At 33.6% G+C, this 19,842-nt stretch overlaps 2 protein-coding genes across 3 annotated transcripts; one reads left to right on the forward strand and one right to left on the reverse strand.

Moving 5' to 3' along the window:
• Window positions 1-314: 314 nt before the first annotated feature.
• Window positions 315-13,292, reverse strand: LOC115876952 (GPI mannosyltransferase 4). The gene is made up of 3 exons (XM_030892995.1): window positions 12,917-13,292; window positions 11,923-12,862; window positions 315-3,778 (listed from the first exon to the last, which is right to left on the reverse strand). Exons 1-3 carry the CDS (start codon window positions 13,056-13,058, stop codon window positions 2,878-2,880), a joined length of 1,983 nt encoding a protein of 660 aa, XP_030748855.1. The 5' UTR covers window positions 13,059-13,292; the 3' UTR covers window positions 315-2,877.
• A 1,910-nt stretch (window positions 13,293-15,202) lies between these two features.
• On the forward strand, window positions 15,203-17,853 carry LOC115876953 (probable ATP-dependent RNA helicase DHX35). 2 transcript variants are annotated; one of them, XM_030892996.1, is made up of 2 exons: window positions 15,203-15,531; window positions 15,604-17,853. In XM_030892996.1, exon 2 carries the CDS (start codon window positions 15,768-15,770, stop codon window positions 17,814-17,816), a length of 2,049 nt encoding a protein of 682 aa, XP_030748856.1. In that variant the 5' UTR covers window positions 15,203-15,531; window positions 15,604-15,767; the 3' UTR covers window positions 17,817-17,853. The 2 variants fall into 2 exon arrangements, with proteins under 2 accessions (XP_030748856.1, XP_030748857.1); XM_030892997.1 differs by having other exon boundaries at window positions 15,631-17,853.
• Window positions 17,854-19,842: the final 1,989 nt, after the last annotated feature.

The raw sequence follows: 19,842 nt of genomic DNA on the forward strand, positions 1-19,842 counted from the left end.
GTGGTAATAGACTCTAAAGCCGGAGTTTCTTGCATCCGAAATCCGATGGTACGACATCCGAAATTTGAAGTTATTCTGTGAAATAAAAAAAGCCTGTCACATACATCCGAAAGTTCGTTCCGAAATTTGACAGTTTTGACATTTAGACCTGTCATTCCTATGTATTATTATTATGTATTATTCCATATATTATTGGAGAAACACTTATACCTCGCCAAATATCCCGAAATTGCCCACTTCCCACTAAACTTGTTTTTAAAAACCAATGTTTTCAAATAAAGTGAGGTTAAAAAACACACGATATCGTACAAAAGTTAAACAAAATTTAACTTTATACGACGTCGGACGATTAGTTAAAAATATCGGATAAAAATTGGTGTCAAAATATTTCCACCAATAGGAGCACCGTCGGATCGTTGTGTCAATCTAAGGTTGTGTCATCGGATTTCGGATGCATGGGACTCCGGCTTTAAGTGTATAGATAAATGTGGGTGTAGGTAAAGTATAGTACGTAATTCGTTATGTAAATGGATTACTGCTCTCGCTTAAGCCTAGTTGACACTGTCAAGTATACTTGGATCAAATAAACTTGGACGCCGCGCGCAGCTTGGATCGTATAAACCGATTTTAAATCAGTTGGTTCGATCCAAACAGCATCCAAGTGAGACGCGCGCAGTATCCAAGTGTATTCGATCCACGTACACTTTGGCCGTAAGTTTGTTCCAACATAGGTAGTAGAGAAAATAGTTTAGCGAACGATAACTTTTGCGTTACAAAAATTGTAATCGTTCGTAAACCATGTTCGGAACGATGATTTCGATACCAACCTAAAAACAAGAATCAAAAGAATTAACCTGCGTATTAAGACTGTGTGTCAAGTGATTGTCGTTTTCTTTACGTTTCCCTACGTACCAAACATCATGGCACGAATGGTTGTCGTCTCGGCGCACTCCACTCAGTGATGAGGTGTTCTGGTGTTTCCCTATTTTTCCTCACAGAATCTACATTCGCCGTTGTTTCTTAGCTTCACTCTATTAAGGCGTTCGTTCAGGAGATAATGTCCTATTAAAATCCCCGTTACATTTCGAAGATTGTTCAAAATCTTCAATAAAAATCTTTGATTTTTCTCGATCGTATGTTCTGGGAAATTTCTTTGAGTGTCATAGAGCATTGGGGAGTTCTTCAGTTCCGCTTTAAGTTGGTTTCGACTTGGAAAGCAGAACAGTTCTGATCCAGTCAGTGGAGTGTTGGTTCCTTTTCTAGCTAGATCGTTTGCTTTTTCGTTGCCTTCTCTCTCTTGGTGAGCTGACACCCAGAGTAGGAGGACTTTATTATATTTTTTGGTATAGTAACAGAACTGTCCAAATCGACATATGCGTATAAATCCGATGCCGGCGGTCCCAATTTCTGTATTGGAACAAACCTCGTGTCAACCAGACTTACTATTACGCCTACGTTTACTATTACGCCTCTCGTGCGCAGCTTTTTCATTCATGTGTAATATACTATTAACAAGTAATTACGTAATATACTATGATATATGGCCGTAAATTTATCACTGACCATTATCAAGTATGAACTAATCATCAATATCTAAAACTACCGAGCTTATACCTACTATATTAGAGAAAGAGATTCATACGTGACGGAGATGAGTGCATTGAGTTGACCATTTGTCAAATCTTTACTTATAATTGCAAAAGCATAATCTTATATCGCGGGTGATCTGGCAAATGCTCCTATGTGCCATTTTTTTCAAAATTGAGATTATTTTAGCATAACGTTCTATGAGTCATTATGCACGTATTGACAAAAGGTAATATCTGAAAATAAAAAAAATAACGGCACAATTTAAAGAAAAGAAAACCTCCTATGTGAAACCAGCTGTTATTCTGGTCACACAAACTCTTATCTACTTATTTTGATTAAAAAGCAAAAGCTCCTATCTATAATCAGATGATATTAAGAAGCAATTTCTCCTATCTTCATAATAAAACTATGAAAGAAAATTATCCTATCTTACTTTTCCCACAAGCAAAACGTCCTATCCTTTATAATCCTAAAATACAAATAATCCTATGTGCCATTTCATCAAAAGCAAAAAATCCTATCTGATTTAATAAACAAGTTTACAATTTAATTGCTTCCAAATAAATAGTATTTAATAGAAAACATACATTATAATGTATTTTCAATAGCCCAGCTTCTAAGTCGTTCCGTTTTTGAAAATACCGTTTCTATTGCCTCCGGTAAGGTTATTGTTTCAGTAGATAGGAACATTTGCCAGATCACCCGCGATATAGTCTGTCCAAAGAGATAATATGACAGTAACAGTTGTCTGTCATTTTATTTCATAGTTAAATTGTATTTTCGGTCATTTTTTGCATGCCGTCTGTCGAAGTCTTTTCTGACTCGTTGGACAGATTTTAGTTACAAAGACAATATATTCAAGATTGTTATTTATGAATAAATGTAAAATGTTATTTAATAATAAATGTAACGGTGTATAATGCATTATACGTTGTCTCGATACATTAAATTCATTTGTATCTCTACTTATAAAATATAAAACACGCAATTTCCACAAGCTCATAGGAAAAATCATATACCTAATTCGTGCAAAAAAGTATCACTTTCCGTACTAACACCGCAAATAACTTTTTCATAAACAAAATAACTAGAATTGCAGCAGTTTATGCCATGGCAATGACAAAGTTATTTAGTAGGTTAACTCAAAAGTTTATTATATTTTCTGTCATGTAAGTCATCTGTTGAACAGTTGTCTGTGTGTTGAACCCTATTCTCTTTACAATTTCACACAGCTCCAATAGTTTTAGATTGACATCTCAGAGAAATTATATTTCTCTGATGTTAATATTATCTAATAAGTGTTGTTTCATTTGTACTTTTTGTATATTCGAATTCGTATAATGTCAACTGTGATAGATCAAGTATTTTCCTTATATAATCCAAAAAAGATAAACTTTCACAATTATCAAAAAATATCGAAATAATATCAAAACAGTAATGAGTATAATCTGGAAAAGCCTCTGTACTAATATGTGGCCAAAAGTTATCGACCTTTTTAAATTTTATATATTTTCGTTCTAAAATTCTTTCTAAATCAATATTTCGACTACTTGATATTAACAAATAAAGTTTATATTTTTTCGAATGTTTAATATTAATTGCCAAAAAATCTCTTGCTTGCGCTAACTTCTCTAAATTATTAACAACTAGAAGCAAATCTTTGGAACCTTCCTCATACAGATAAACCCTCTTTTTTACTGAATATTTTACGTTATCCTTGTAATATAACTTATTACTGTTTCTTTGCAAGAGAAACGATTCTGGAAGTGAATATATATGACTGGTTATTATGTGATACTCGGTGTCAAGCGATGTATATTTGATATCTTTATATAGATAATTTATTGCAGAATATATACCACCTTGATGAACAAAACCAAAAAATACCACAAGCAATAAATTTAAAGCAAACCAAACTTTAAAATAAATATATCGAGTTCTCTTGACCGTTGTTGTTTGACTTTTCTCATTAAGCGAATATTCTGGTACTCGTACCACAGCTTTATCCATCTCCGGTAAAATATTTAAACCATGCAGGTATACCAGAGGTAATACGATGGGAATTATAAATCGTGCTTCCTGGTGAGGGAAAACTGACAGCAGTAAGACCGGTGTAATGAAGGACATTATCATCACCATTTTTATACTTCGGATGGACGGCAGCAAGTGAAACTGTTTTCGAAAGAATCTAAAAAATAACAGGTGTGATTCATTAAGGTCTTTTTATTAAAAGGCAATATAATGGCCCAAAAGTCATTTGATGTCATTTCATTATCAAAATATTCATATTAAAAATAATGGTAGCTGAATACTACATACAGCATGGATTAAAAATATAGCTATAACAGCGTACAGCTACTGAACTTCAGTGCAACTAAAGCAGAGTTTATACTGTGTCACTTTGGATGTACAACCGAAATGAATCATTCAGGTTGAATTCATCCAAATTGAACATCCTTGTTTACATATTTTCATCCAGTAGCAGCAGTTCATTGTTTCATCTTCCGCAGGCTGCCACCTCTCCAAGTGTTTTTTATATCGAGGTTGGCCGCACGAGTCAGCGTCGGCTGTTTACATTTTTCACTTGCCGTTCAATCTGGATGAATCAACGGTTCGTTGAACGCTCTTTCAACTTAAGCAGAGTTTACACTGTGTCACTTTAGATGTACAACCAAAATTAATCACTCAGATTGAATTCATCCAAATCGAACATCCTTGTTTACATATTTTCATCCAGTTCGCAGCAGTTCACTGTTTTATCTTCAGCAGGCTGCTACCTCTCCCAGCATCTTCTATATCGAGGTTGGCCGCACGGGTCGGCGTCGGCTGTTTACATTTTTCACTTGCCGTTCAATCTGGATGAATCAACGGGTCGTTGAACGCTCTTTCAACTTAAGCAGAGTTTACACTGTGTCACTTTAGATGTACAGGGTGGACCATTTTGGTTGTTTCTATAGGGTATCTAGGAAACCGTGAGAAATATTCAAATTTTGATACTGCAGTCTCGGGTTCTATTTTTGAAAAAATTACAATGGCGCAAACGGATCGTGGATATCTTAATCGGTTTCGAAGCTACAGGGGGATTCTCAAATTTTGTACTTTTTGAAGATGTTCGATAGTTTGTTTATTTCAGCAACCACGAAAAAATTAATTATACATTCTAAAGGCACTTTTCTGTGTAGAATGCAGTGGTGTAGTCAGACTTTTTTCGAAAAAAATATTTTTTGAGATATTAACTATACTTATGTTTTTTTAAATAGAACACCCTGTATATTTTTAAATTTTCTAATTCAGCTTGGCATGGCCTTCTCGAAAATGTATAACACTCTATATTTATTTTCACTATTAACCTCAATATTTCAAATATTTCTAAAAATATCCACTTAGTAGATAGTAGGCCGCGCCGAGTAACAAAGTAATCGGTTGTCATGGTGATCGGGACATACCTTTGATGGATGCGTGACATTTCATTTCAACAGATTGAAGTGTGTGTATTTTAAATAATAAAAAATGAGTAAATTTGAAAATTTTGAGCAATATAATATGTTAGAATGTTATATTGTGTCTAACAAACATAAGCAAATGGCCGCTAATTTATATTTTGAGCGGTATCCAGAGCGCGAGCAACCAAACCCAGCTATGTTTAAAAGGTTAGAAGATATTTTAATCAATTTTGGATCTTTTCAAAAAACCCGTCAGAAAAATTATCAGAAAGAAGATGAATAAAATCAATATATTAATGTCCTCGGAGCCGTAACACTAGATCCAACAACATCAAGTAGAGCTATTGAAATGCTGTTAGCGGCGGCGTGCGAGACGGTACCAACTCTGTCTAGATAATAATGGGCAGCAGTCTGAACATTTAATGTAGTCTTTGTGTTTTTATTTTTTTATATTAACTGAGAAGCCCGGTTGAAGTAACCTCTTGAGTTTACATTAAAATATGTTCTTTTGTTTCTGTCACACTTATTTTTTATTTGCTTCGTATTGTTCGATTTTATTTAATTGCTAATTCATGTATTCGGCTCCGAGGACATTAACATATTGATTTTCTTCATCTTCTTTCTGATAATTTTTCGGACACGGTTTTGAAAAGTTCCAAAATTGATTAAACTATCTTCTAACCTTTTAAGAATGGCTGGGTTTGGCTGCTCGCGCTCTGGATACCGCTCAAAATATAAATCAGCTGCCATTTGCTTATGTTTGTTAGACTCAATATAACATTCTAACATATATTTCTCAAAATTTTCAAATTTACTCATTTTTTTATTATTTAAAATACACAAATTTCAATCTGTTGAAATGAAATGTCACGTATCCATCAAAGGTATGTCCCGATCACCATGACCACCGTTTACTTTGTTACTCGGCGCGGCCCACTATCTACTAAGTGGATATTTTAAGAAAAATTGAAATGTTGAGGTTAATAGTGAAAATAAAATAGAGTGTTATATATTTTCGAGAAGCCCCATGCCAAGCCGAATTAGAAAATTTAAAAATATACAGGGGGTTCTATTTAAAAAAACATAAGTATAATTAACATCTCAAAGAATATTTTTTTCGAAAAATCTGACTACGCCACTGCATTCTACACAGAAAAGTGCCTTTAGAATGTATAATTTATTTTTCCGTGGTTGCTGATATAAACAAACTATCGAACATCTTCAAAAAGTACAAAATTTGAGAATCCCCCTGTAGCTTCGAAACCGATCAAGATAGCCACGATCCGTTTGCGCCATTGTAATTTTTTCAAAAAAAGAACCCGAAACTGCAGTATCAAAATTTGAATATTTCTCACGGTTTTCTAGATACCCTATAGAAACAATCAAAATGGTCCACACTGTACAACCAAAATTAATCACTCAGATTGAATTCATCCAAATCGAACATCCTTGTTTACATATTTTCATCCAGTTCGCAGCAGTTCACTGTTTCATCTTCAGCAGGCTGCCACCTCTCCCAGTATCTTCTATATCGAGGTTGGCCGCACGGGTCGGCGTCGGCTGTTTACATTTTTCACTTGCCGTTCAATCTGGATGAATCAACGGTTCGTTGAACGCTTCTTTCAACAAAAGTAGGAAGACCGTCAACTTGTTTCATCGTTCAATTTTAGTGTACACTTTGGACGAAACAGCGACGAAAGGCAATACTTTTGTTGAAAGAGCGTTCAACGAACCGTTGATTCATCCAGATTGAACGGCAAGTGAAAAATGTAAACAGCCGACGCCGACTCGTGCGGCCAACCTCGATATAGAAAACACTGGGAGAGGTGGCAGCCTGCGGAAGATGAAACAGTGAACTGCTGCGAACTGGATGAAAATATGTAAACAAAGATTGGATGAATTCAATATGAGTGATTCATTTTGGTTGTACATCCAAAGTGACACAGTGTAAACTCTGCTTTTGTTTCATGGTTCAATTTTAGTGTACACTTTGGCTGGAACAGTCATGAAAGGCAATTTATACTTATCACTTTGGATGATTCATCCAAGTTGTACATCCAAAGTGACAAATGTAAATGAGCCTTAAGCCGCTGGCGATTGCTGTACGTTGAAACCAGTGGCGTATGGCGTAGCTATCATATAGGGCAGTTCCAGAAACTTGGGACCTCGCAGAGCCCTTGTTAACCTTATTTATGATAAATATTTTATTAAATTAGCAATAGATTAAAATCGTCATAATTTTATAAAATAAATCACATGCAAGTACATACACACTTGCATTATTGTTAAAAAAATATATATAATAAGAAAGCAGACAGCAGTATCGAGTATCGACTGACTAGTGAGAAAGTAATTCCACTAGTTCTTAGATTTTCTATAATAAGAAATATATATTTAATTTATATTTAGTTTTTTACTCTCAGGGGCCCCGAAAAATATCTTGACCCGAGGTCCCCAGTTGTCAAGCTACGCTACCGGTCGTAACCATATAAGATTATTATTTATATGGTTGACCCCAAGATACGGTATTCCAAAAACTGCGGCGAGTAACATGAACCATAAAAATGACAATGATCTCCAGTCAGAAGCCAACTCCGTTGTCTTTTCGATCGTATGTTACGTGGAGTCAGTTAGATGAGATAAGTAAATATTTAAGTAGCATTGCAAATTTCAATATAAAAAATAACGTCAGCCGGCGGATACTGAAGAAGGTCCTTGTAAATGAGCATGAAATCGCGCCAAATAAAACTAATATGAAATATGTTGAGCGATATGAAGTCATTGAAAATTAATCTAACATATCTCAAAAATACATTAAAGTCCCCCACAGACGTTTTTTTTACATAGGCGGTCTGTACAAACTGGATTTGTGCAGACATATCGGAACGTTTGAGGGAACTAACTGGCCTGACCTGAGCAAAATCAAACACTGAATTTGGTATGTGCAAACTTAGAAGCTTGAACTTTTGTGCTTTCAGAGTTCATTTTTGGTCTGTCTATTATTAACCTTGTGGTATACCAGTTCTAGAGTAAAAAAGTAAATAAATAAAATGCCGAACTTAAATAAAAAGTTTTTAGCGTTTTGTGAACAGAATGCAACAAAGACTGTATTTCGTCATGTTCACTATACAGGGTTCGGCAATAGTGCGTCGGGCATCTGTAGCTCCTAGAATAAAAAGCTTGGGAATTTTGTTTAAGTGCAAACCTAGTATGTACGAAGATGTATTTCAGGAAAATATTTTAACTTCTATCGGGTGGCTCAAAAAAGTCTGAATGGATTGAGATAATTTTTTTAAATGGATATTATTGAATTTTTGGCTTCCTTTCAGATCACTTTATATAATCCTAAGATATGAGTAAATATACCGTATGATCGAATAAAAATGGCGTTAGCGATGGCTATGAAATGAACATCATTGACGTTTCCCATATAAATTTACATATAAAATGACAGCGATCTTCATTTCATAGCCATCGTTGACGCCGTTTTTTTTTGATGATACGGTATTTCGATAGTTCCAGTTGGTTTCATATATTAATAAATAAATAAAAAAATATATTTTTTTCAGCCATTCTTAAAAAAAATATTAAAAATACAACAACTGCCTTAAAATCAAAACTATATTAGATATTTACTTTAGACGGTCTGCACTTACTTTGCTATAAATATGGTAGTCGTAATTCATACAGGATGTTCAAAATTCTACACCAAGCTTTCTAAAATATAAAATAATTTCATCCTGTATGATTTACAAAACAAAACATTCTGTATGATGTATGATTTAGGTACTATTACCATATTTATAACAAAGTAAGTGCAGACCATCTAAACTAATATAATTTTGATTTCAAGACAGTTTTTTATTAATTTTTTTAAGAAAGGCTGGAAAAATATTTTGTATTTATTTATTAATATCACTGAAATTATCGAAATATATTTACTCATATCTTAGGATTATGTAAACTGACCTGAAAGGAAGCCAAAAATGCAATATTATACAGGGTGTGTATATCAACAGAGTGTTGTTTTAATATGTGAAATGTGAACGTGTGTGTAGATTAATTTTAATTGTATCTGTCTGATGATGCTCGTATGAGCGAAACACGTGTCACTCTTTAATATTATATTAACGTTGAGACCGAGACTTTGAGTCTTTTTTCTGCCTTTTTTAATTTAAACAAGGTCTCTTTGAGAAGAATGGATGCCTTCTTTAAATTATACAGGTAGGGTTGCCACCTTTTTGACAAAAGAAAACCGGCCTTCCAAAAAAAACTAAAAATTTCAGTCAACCATGTCAACATAGCATTCATACCCGAAAAATTTTTGGGTGCCACGCCCCTTTTCTGAGTCTTTTTAGTCTTTTATTTAACAGTATGCGATTTTTAGTCAAAAAAACTCAAAAATGTAAAAAAAAATTCCGATTAATTTTTTAAATGTACCTAAATGCAAAAAAAATTAAAACCAGGAAGTAAAACTTTATTGCCAAAATCTATCGGATTATCGGATAAATATACCTACTTGTTTCTAAATTTTAAAATGATATTTTAAATTTGATTTTGCAGCTTTAATAAGTTATTCTTTGTTACTTAATGATAAATAAAAGGCTGTACTTAAACTGCCGTTAAACGGTAGCTTACTAAAATGCCGTTAATAGGTATGACGTCGTTGATGTGACGCACTTGACGGCTTTATGAAATATAGGAATTTTATAAGGACTAACCAACGCTATCCACCCCACCAAATAACCAACTTAACCAACGCAACTAACCTCGACACTGATAAAAAATAAAAAACAAATATAAATTAGTAAAAATCAACCAACCCCACCAAATAACCAACTAACCAATGAATTAACACCCTCCAAATAACCACGCTAACCAACCCGCCAAATAACTAAACCAATCCAACCAAAAAGTATGAAACCAATGCAATAAGATCACGCTATAAGCAAAAAAAATATAAAAAAGTCTTGGTCGGCGTGAGATTTGAACCACAGACCATCCGCTTACGAAGCGATAGCCTCAGCCACTAACCTACAGGTGCTCTTGCAAAAAGCTTAAGGCTAGGCATTACTTTCCGCCGACATGAACGACGTCACAATATCTATTAACGGCATTTTAGTAGGCTACCGTTTAACGGCTGTTTAAGTACATCGTAAATAAAACGACAGTAAGCCGGTAAGTTACCGACAGCTATCGGTACGTGTTTGTATATAGTAAACATGTGTTGATTGTTGTTGTCATAGTTACCGATCGGCCCTATGGCAGATATCGCAAATTTGTACCGACGATTCTCGGTATCTCTACCGTGAGGTTAACAAGGGCATGGTAGAGATACCGATTTTCGTCGGTACAAATTTGCGATATCTGCCATAGGGCCGATCGGTAACTATGACAACAACAATTAACACATTTTTACTATATACAAATACGTATCGAGAGCTGTCGTAACTTACCGATACCGATGATTGTCTATGCCATGATTATGATACCGATGATTGTCCACACCGATGATTGTCCATCAATGCGAATGTACAGAATAGCGCCCCATGGGCGCTATTCTGTACAATCGTCGGTATCGGTAAGTTACCGACAGCTATTGGTACGTATTTGTATATAGTAAAAATGTGTTAATTGTTGTTGTCATAGTTATCGATCGGCCCTATGGCAGAAATCGCACATTTGTACCGACGAAAATCGGTATCTCTACCATGCCCTTGTTAACCCCACGGTAGAGATACCGATAGTCGCCGGTACAAATTTGCTATATATCCTATTAATGACAGCTAAAACTATGACAACGACAATTAACACAACGCTCATTGGCCGTACTTGGCCGTACGTACCGATAGCTGTCGGTAACTTACCGATACCGACGATTGTACAGAATAGCGCCCCCTGGCCTTAAGCTTTCGGCAAGAGCACCTGTGGGTCAGTGGCTGAGGCTATCGCTTCGTAAGCGAATGGTCCGGGTTCAAATCTCACGCCGACCAAGACTTTTTTATATTTTTTTTTACTTATAGCGTGATCTTATTGCATTGGTTTCACTCTTTTTATTTGGATTGGTTTAGTTATTTGGCGGGTTGGTTAGCGTGGTTATTTGAAGGGTGTTAATTCATTGGTTAGTTGGTTATTTGGTGGGGTTGGTTGATTTTTACTAATTTATATTTGTTTTTTATATTTTTTATCAGTAAGTGTAGTTGTAGAGGTTAGTTGCGTTGGTTAAGTTGGTTATTTGGTGGGGTGGATAGCGTTGGTTAGTCCTTATAAAATTTCTATATTTCATAAACCCGTCAAGTGCGTCACATCAACGACGTCATACCTATTAACGGCATTTTAGTAAGCTACCGTTTAACGGCAGTTTAAGTACAGCCTAAATAAAATTCTGAACAGGAAAGCTGAATGTTAGAACGTGAATAGATGTGATGAATTGAAACTACTTCTCCATCTCACTAGATGGCGCCTTGTATTGCTATTTAATTACTATTTAATTACAATAATGATTGGAGAGTTTGATTTTCGATTTGGTGATGATGTTGTGGTTGTCTGGTTGTTGATATGAATGATATGCTAAGAAAACCGGCTTTTTTTGGATGCTAACCGGCACCCGGCCTTGTTAATGGAAAACCGGCCAGGTGGCAACCCTATATACAGGGTGTTTCATTAAAAAAAATACATCCTCGTACATACTTTCGATTTGCACTTAAACAAAATTCTCAAGTTTTTGCACCTGCACAGTCAGCCTCTACTAAAGAACTGAAAACTGAAAGTCTGTGAGGGTCTTTATACATAAAATAATACATACAGAAAAGCTAGAAGCAGATATCTGAAAGTACTGTACAAAAACTGATAATCTTATTATATAAAATCAACATGTTTATATACTTACAAGTAAATATATTGTCCCAGAGCATGCAAAGCACTAATTCCCAAGATATTAAAGAGCAAAGGAATATTTATCAATAAATGTAAATATTGGGGATGTAGACCATGTTTTGCTAAATTTTTTGATTGTGCATTATATCTAATAAAATTAAGTGGCGTAACAACAAAATTATTAATTGAAACATCTAACATTCCAATTTCACCCCACGTAATATAACCATAATAAAAAGAATCAATAATGATATTAAAAATAAGAGCTGGTATACAACATAAGGCAAAGAATATAATACGAGAATGAAACTGTAATACTGAAACCCTATTAATCCCTGTGCCCCTGTAAATCCAAAAAAATACAGGTACAACAGCGAATCCTATAAATGTAGGTCTATTAAATATTCCAAATATAGTTATAGTAGCTATTAGTAATCCATTTGTATATGTATCCGAAACCAGATACAATTTTAACTTATGAAATTTTGCTTTTTCAATGCAAGTAGTACTCTTATCATATCTGTATTTTAGGTACTCCTTTTTCCGTAATAGTTCATTCGAAAACGTTTGACTTTCACAGACAAAATACAATAATAATGCAAAGAATATTATTTCAAGGCTATTAGAAAATGTCCTGGAACCAAAAACTAAAATTACAAATGATGTATTAAGAACTATAAGTCTAGTTTTGAATTTTTCATTATTATTTAAGCATATTTGATATAAACAATAATCGACTAGAAATGATAATAATCCTACTAAAAATCTAGGCAGCATAAGTAAAAAATATGGAGTGACTACATTCAGTGATAAATACTCCAATGACCATTTATTAATATCTCTTAGAAAAATATAGCTCATTCCAGTAGTGAAATATGGAATAGTCATGCCTCGTATCGGAAAAGTGGTATTAAATTCCCAAGGTGGACTATTTTCTACATCAAATATTTTTCCTGAAATAAATCTGATAAATGAAAAAACATTGTGCATTAAATTAGTTAACTCACCTGCTAGTACTTCAACCGATTGAAAATACTCATCTGGATGTATATATCCAATCTGGGGTGCAAAAATTAAAAGTATCCTAAAAGCTCTTAAGCCATAAAGAAATATGTCATGAGAATTTCTATAAAATCCCATTTTACCCATATAGCCTTTTATATTGTAATTATTTCATTCTATTTAACTTTTCTTGATTTTTCACGAATTAAACATATTAATTAATTCCACAGTTTAAAATAATTTGAGAAGTTCAGAACATAAAAGTTCAGAGAAACTAACATTACAATAAATTATTTTCATTTGTTAGGTATGTTTTTAAAGTTTAAAGATACATTCTTGGGTACATTTTACATTTTACAAATGACTATATGACATTTTATAAACAATCTATCAATCTATAAACAATCGTAAAACAATCAATATCCCCTTAAAGTTAGGCAACCAATAATTATCCAAGTCTTAATCATATATAAATGTTAATTATTTATCAACCTAATATGTAATATATGATATGATATGATAATATGGCCATAAAATTGACCAAGACGTCTATATTTATTTATTGTGGTCGGCTTTGGTGGCGGAATCAATGGGCCGGATTGAGAAACAAGAAGAAAATAACGAAGAATGTAGAACCATAGATAAAGGTCGGCCTTGTGGTCGAAATGATTGCGTCGCATTCTGGTCGCATTCTAGTAGACGCAAGGTCGCCGGTTCGATTCCGGCCTCGGACATGGGTGTTAAATGTGTGTGTGAGTCTGTATTTGTCCGATTTTAAACGCTAATTAAATATTAAGAAATAAGCTGGCTGAATGTCGTAATAGACAAGTGGCCAAAAATAGGAAAAAAAAAACCATAGATAATGAAACAAGTTTAGATTGGAAAGTGCCCATAAGGACAATGTAAACCAGCGTTGTGCTTTTGATGTAAGGCAGATGTACTAGAATTGGTTACAAAATTGTAATAAATTGTAATAGATTCAAATTTCTTTCAAATGTTATATCAAGCTGTTATTACTGAAATTTGAAACAGTTTTTGAAAACATTTTTTTTAACCAAACAAATAAAACAATTAATTTTCAAAAAAATAAAATTTATTCTATAAAAACAAAAAAATTACAAAAATAAAACAGACTAAAAATGAACTAAAAAAACTTTATAAACGTAAGAACATTATAATAATTTAAAATGTAAGGGTATCAGGTTCTTCACCCTGTGCGTTTGAATTAAAATTTAGGCTTTAAAGCCCCGTTCTCAGAACAACGTCGTGTCGCGGGCGACACAGTTTGACATTTCAAACAACCAATGGGAGCTGTACTAAATTTAAAATTGACACTATTGACAGCTGTTTGAATTTTGTACAAATCTCATTGGTCCTCTTGACGTGTCGCTGTTCTGAGAACGGGGCTTGAGATGCTCCGAGGGTTGAAAATTATAATATTTGGTACTGGATAAAAGAGACTTAGTATGTAAAAGAGCATCAAATGTACTTTTAAATCTGTTCCTGTTTTTTGTTTTAATTAAATTTAAATCTGAAAACTTCCTTTTAGCGGCCGCCGAAGAATTTGGGAGAGACAATAGCGCTCGAACAAAAATCGTCAAAAAAAAGTTGAAGGTGATTTTTTTCAAATAATTGTAATAGATTATAGGGATTTTTGCTATTGTAGTAATAGCGTAATAGCAATTGGTTAATTGTAATAGATCTAGTACAATTGTAATAGCAAGCACAACGCTGATGTAAACACTATTTGGCGCTATTCTTGCAACGGTCGCGACCCAAAACTTTTGAAGATTTCGGAGCGGTTCGGCTTTTTCCGGAATTATATCGCCAAATATTGTTTATTCAAATTTATTATTATTTTCGTTTAATTTTATAAATAAAATAGAGTGTGTTGCATACAAGAAACTTTATTTTATATAAGGACGCATGTATGAAATACCTATGAAACATTGGAAACCGACGTTATGCCACGATCCACGATGGTTTTTGTAGTTCACAGCACAGCTTTTTAAGTTTTTAATGCCACTTTTTCACAATTATCACCGGTTGAAGCTGGGTTGAAGTAAATAAAACTTGAATTGAACTCACAAGATAGCAATAATTACTTTGAAAATGGACGCTATATAAACACTTTTCGGAATTAATTTAATGAGAGCGGTTTAGATTTTGAAAGATTATTATGATTTTTGAAGATTCTGACTTTGACAAGAGAAAATTATTTCTGTTTTTGTTTGCCGTTGTTCTTAGCGACCGCTATAGCAGCGCCAGATCGCGTATAACGGTCGCGACCCAAAATAATTGCGCGACCCAAAATTTTTACGGGCTTTCCAATCTAAACTTGTTGCATTTATTATATATGGAACATATACATAAACGAAACAAGTTTTCTTATCAATGGTTGCACAAATAACTTCACATAAGCTTAACAAGCTTCACATCAAAGCTTGACATAAAATCTCTTATCAATGGACATAGATGGACACTGGATGGACCAAATGATGGACACTTGCTGGACATAACTGACATAACCTAAACTTAAATTTCAAACAATTTGAAATTTAACATTTTAAACATAGATAAATTTGAAATCTGTTTTAAAGTCGTTATAATGTTGGATTAAGTACGTATTATAATTATGTGCCTGTACCAAAATACGTGTAATCAACGTCTGATACTGTGTTACTACTTGTAGGTATTCTTATGAGTGTATCATTTGTAGTAAATTTATTAGAAGTGTACAAAAACATTCTATAGGCGTGCCATAAAAATACGAAGAAGCTAATAAATAGGTTTAATCAGACCTCTACCTATTAGATCATATTTTAGATAATTGATATATGAAGAACCGGAAGAATAATGAGTACCTTCAAGCCAAAATTCATGAAACCATCAGAAACATTGAGTTTCTTGGACAGAGAGAGCTCATCATTAGAACAAACAAATTTTGTGTACAATAAACATATATCTCAGTCAATTCAAACACAGAGACAATCACTTCCCATATTTAACAACAGAAATCACATTTTGTATTTATTAGAAAAATTTCAAACAGTTGTATTAATTGGAGAGACAGGTTGTGGTAAAAGTACTCAATTACCTCAATATCTGATTGAGGCTAAATGGCCCACACAAGTAGGAATATGTGAACCAAGGAGAGTGGCTGCCATGTCTTTGGCAAATCGTGTTGCTGATGAAATGGGAACCCTTGTTCAAGGAGATCTTGTAGGATATTCAGTCATGTTTGATTCTTGTACTGTTAGACCTAAAATAAAGTATATGACTGAAGGAATTCTACTTAGAGAGATGATGTCAGATCCTTTGTTAAAAAGCTACTCTGTTATTATAATTGATGAAGTACACGAGAGAAGTCTTTATACAGATATCCTTATGGGATTAATGAAAAAGATTATAAGAAAAAGACCCGAATTAAGATTAGTTATAGCATCTGCAACTTTAAATGCGGACATACTAAAAAATTTCTTTAATAACAATTTAACAAATGACCCAAAAAATGACACATCTGTGATCATAACTATTGAAGGAAGACAGTTCCCAGTTGATGTCTTCTATGTAGCAGAACCTGTCCCTTGTTATATACAGGCATCTATTGATGCCGTTTTGAAGATTAACTCTTCTAGTGAAAGAGGAGACATTTTAGTGTTTTTGACTGGACAGGAAGAGGTACTGCAGGCAGTAAGGTTACTAATGGAACACTCCAATGATATTGAAAAAAAGCAGAAGAAAAATAAAATGACTGTGTTAGCCTTATATGGGTCTCTGCCTTATAATGAACAGCTAAAAGTATTTAAGAATGTCGAGAAAGGTTACAGAAAAGTTGTGGTGGCTACTAATGTAGCAGAAACATCAGTTACTATACCAGGAATTGTTTTTGTTGTTGATTGTGGCTTTGTAAAATTGAAGTGGTACAATATAGAAACCCATACTGATAGTTTAATAGTAATGCCAATTAGTAAGTCATCTGCTAATCAGAGAGCTGGAAGAGCAGGAAGACTTGGCTCAGGAAAAGTATTTAGACTTTATACTGAAGAATTCGCAAAGAAATTAGCTAATGATACACCCCCTGAGATAGTTAGAAGTAATTTAACCTATGTAGTACTCCAATTGAAAGCGATGGGTATTGATAATATATTGAAATTTAAATTTGTCAATTGTCCCCCTATTGAAAACTTGCGCAGTGCTTGTGAAATTCTGTTTGCACTAAATGCAATAGATATCAATTGTGAGTTAACAAATCCCCTTGGTTTCAATATGGCGGAGTTTGCACTCAATCCTCTCTATACCAAGATATTACTGTCGTCAAGTGAATTTAGATGCTCACAAGAAATTCTAACTATAATATCAATGCTTCAAGTGGAAACCGTATTTTCAAAACCAACCACTGGCATGGGCTCCATCAAGGCGAGAATTCAAAAACGACTTTTTGAAGTCGAAGAGGGTGACCTAATAACATACCTCAATATCTACAACGGTTTTATTCAAAGTGAAATGTCTCAAGGGTTTTGTCACAAAAACTATATTAATTATAAGTGTATGAAACGAGTAGTGCAAATTAGAGAAAGATTAGAGAAGATGCTCAGGAGTTATGGTGTAACTATGACTTCTGCAATAGACTCAACAGACAGTATTCGAAAGTGTTTAGTTACTGGACTTTTTCCAAATGCTGCTTACTTACACAGCAGCAATGTATATAAAACTGTACGGGGAGATATTGACCTTTATGTTCATCCAGATAGTGTTCTGTATACTATTACTCAACCTCAGTGGGTGATATTTTGTGATGTTGTTCATAGTACAAAACTATACATGCGTGATCTCACAGTGATTAAAGATGAATGGTTATTAGAGTTGGCGCCCCATTTTTATCATAAAACTAAACTAGAATAAGTATGTATTGTGAGAATAAAGTATTTTAAAATAAAAAGTGTTTTATTCTCCCTTTTCTTACAAACATCACTATTACTTCCACAAATAGTATAGACTAATAGGGGTAAGTTAACCCACGCCTATAGCACGCCTATAATAGCTTTGTATGATGTTGTTTGAATGCAGACATTTATTTTTATATATCAATATTGATTATATAAATATATCAACAGCAGCAAACTATAATTAAATTATAGGACCATACAAATACATGTTGAAGAGTTGAGTAGAGGAATGGTGGAGTTTGCTGCTTTTGATATTAGACCCGTGATATTTTAAAGGTAAAATAGTAGAAACGTGATAACTATGAAATATTTGGAAATTAAATCTAAAGCATTATATTCCTACTAATATGATATATTGTTAATTTGCGCATTAAGTTTCAATTACACACCGAAATTATACAAATATAGCAATTGCTTGGATATACCTTTAAAGACTACGGAAATAATTTAAAAGCAATTAGCGTTGCGTTTTTAAAATACTCTATATTTACTAAAAAAAATAATATTAAAAAAAATTGCATTAAATAAGTAGATTTGAGAAGAAGTTGTGTGAATTAGAGAAGATACTCAGAAGTTATAGTGCAACTACGACTTTGCACGATTCAGCTTGCTTAAAGTAGGTAATATATTTTCCAACGAACCCACAGAGAGATTTTTGGCAAAATCTTACCAGAAAATTATTAAAATGTGTTTTGTGGATAAGTCCGAGGCATCAATGATTTTGGGAGCTGTGACTTGTAAAAAAAGGCCACATCACATTGTTTTTGAGAAAAAATTTTTTGAAGAATTTATTTTTCCAAAGCAGACCTACAAAAAAATACAAGGAGTTCCAATATTCCGTAGACATTGAACAACTACCTATTATACGTATTTTTTTAATCAAAATAAGTTAATTGCACACAATTTACCTTTATACGAAAGTGCGTCGCTTGTCCATTAGAGGGCTTCAATTGGCTTCAATCAAAAATAAACAACTTTGCCTGAACGTTAATACCAGAGGTTAATACTGATTTAAAATTTATTAATTTTTTAAGCTTTTTATGAAGTTTATTGTCAAAAATTATTTGTGATACAACATAAAATTCCATATTTTCGCCAACTAGATTATTAGAGCATAATTGATTTTTTGCGCCTCCAAATATGATGATGCGACAACGAACATTTTTTGGAAGTCAGCTTTGGACAATTTTTTTTTGCCCTAAAAGTAAATTATGTGTCCAATGAACTTATTTTGATTCCAAAAATACGTGGTAGTTCTATGAAGGTTCTATGTCCACGGAATATTGGGACACCCTGTATATTAACTGATTTTGGAAATGTAGAACAAATCAGGCCAACTTTATTAACAAAAAGTTTATGTTAAAAATGTAAGGATTTTGATGAAATGTAGAATACATTTTAATGGTCAAATTTAAACCATAAAAGGTTTTGTACCTACGGGGTGAGACAAATACGTTTAAATTACCTATACGGAGGGTACCGCTTAAATTCCTGTCCCGATGTTAAAGAATGGCTATAGAATTTCAATGCATTTCCTACATAAGTCTATCCTTGTGTGGTAGGAGGTTTGACTAAACAAGGATGAACCTATGTCTTGAAACCATTTGACTCGATTTTCTGTCCTCCTTCAATGCTGAGACATAAATTCTCTCATTGCTCTTATGGGGGAGGCCGCGGTATAGGTATTTTAAACGTATTTGGGGTGAGGCAAATTTAATTTTGAATATCGGTAATTTTTGCCTGGGAACATCATCAAAGTAATTTGTATTTACTCAATCTTCCCATTTTTATTTAGATCAAAGATAAAATGTGTTTTTCCCCAGCCTGCAAATCATCGACGTATATATGCGAAGTTCGTTGGAATAAAATTTGAAAATTAATCAAATGTGCAGGGAATCCTATAAATTCGTTTCTTTAATGCATTTTACAAATCTCCGGCGTTTTTATTTAAAGCAAACTAATTTTAAAGAAAGGCATCACAA

Source organism: Sitophilus oryzae, unplaced genomic scaffold (genome assembly GCF_002938485.1).
Source record: "Sitophilus oryzae breed Bouriz unplaced genomic scaffold, Soryzae_2.0 scaffold_1441_pilon_pilon, whole genome shotgun sequence".
NCBI classification, from domain to species: domain Eukaryota; kingdom Metazoa; phylum Arthropoda; class Insecta; order Coleoptera; family Curculionidae; genus Sitophilus; species Sitophilus oryzae.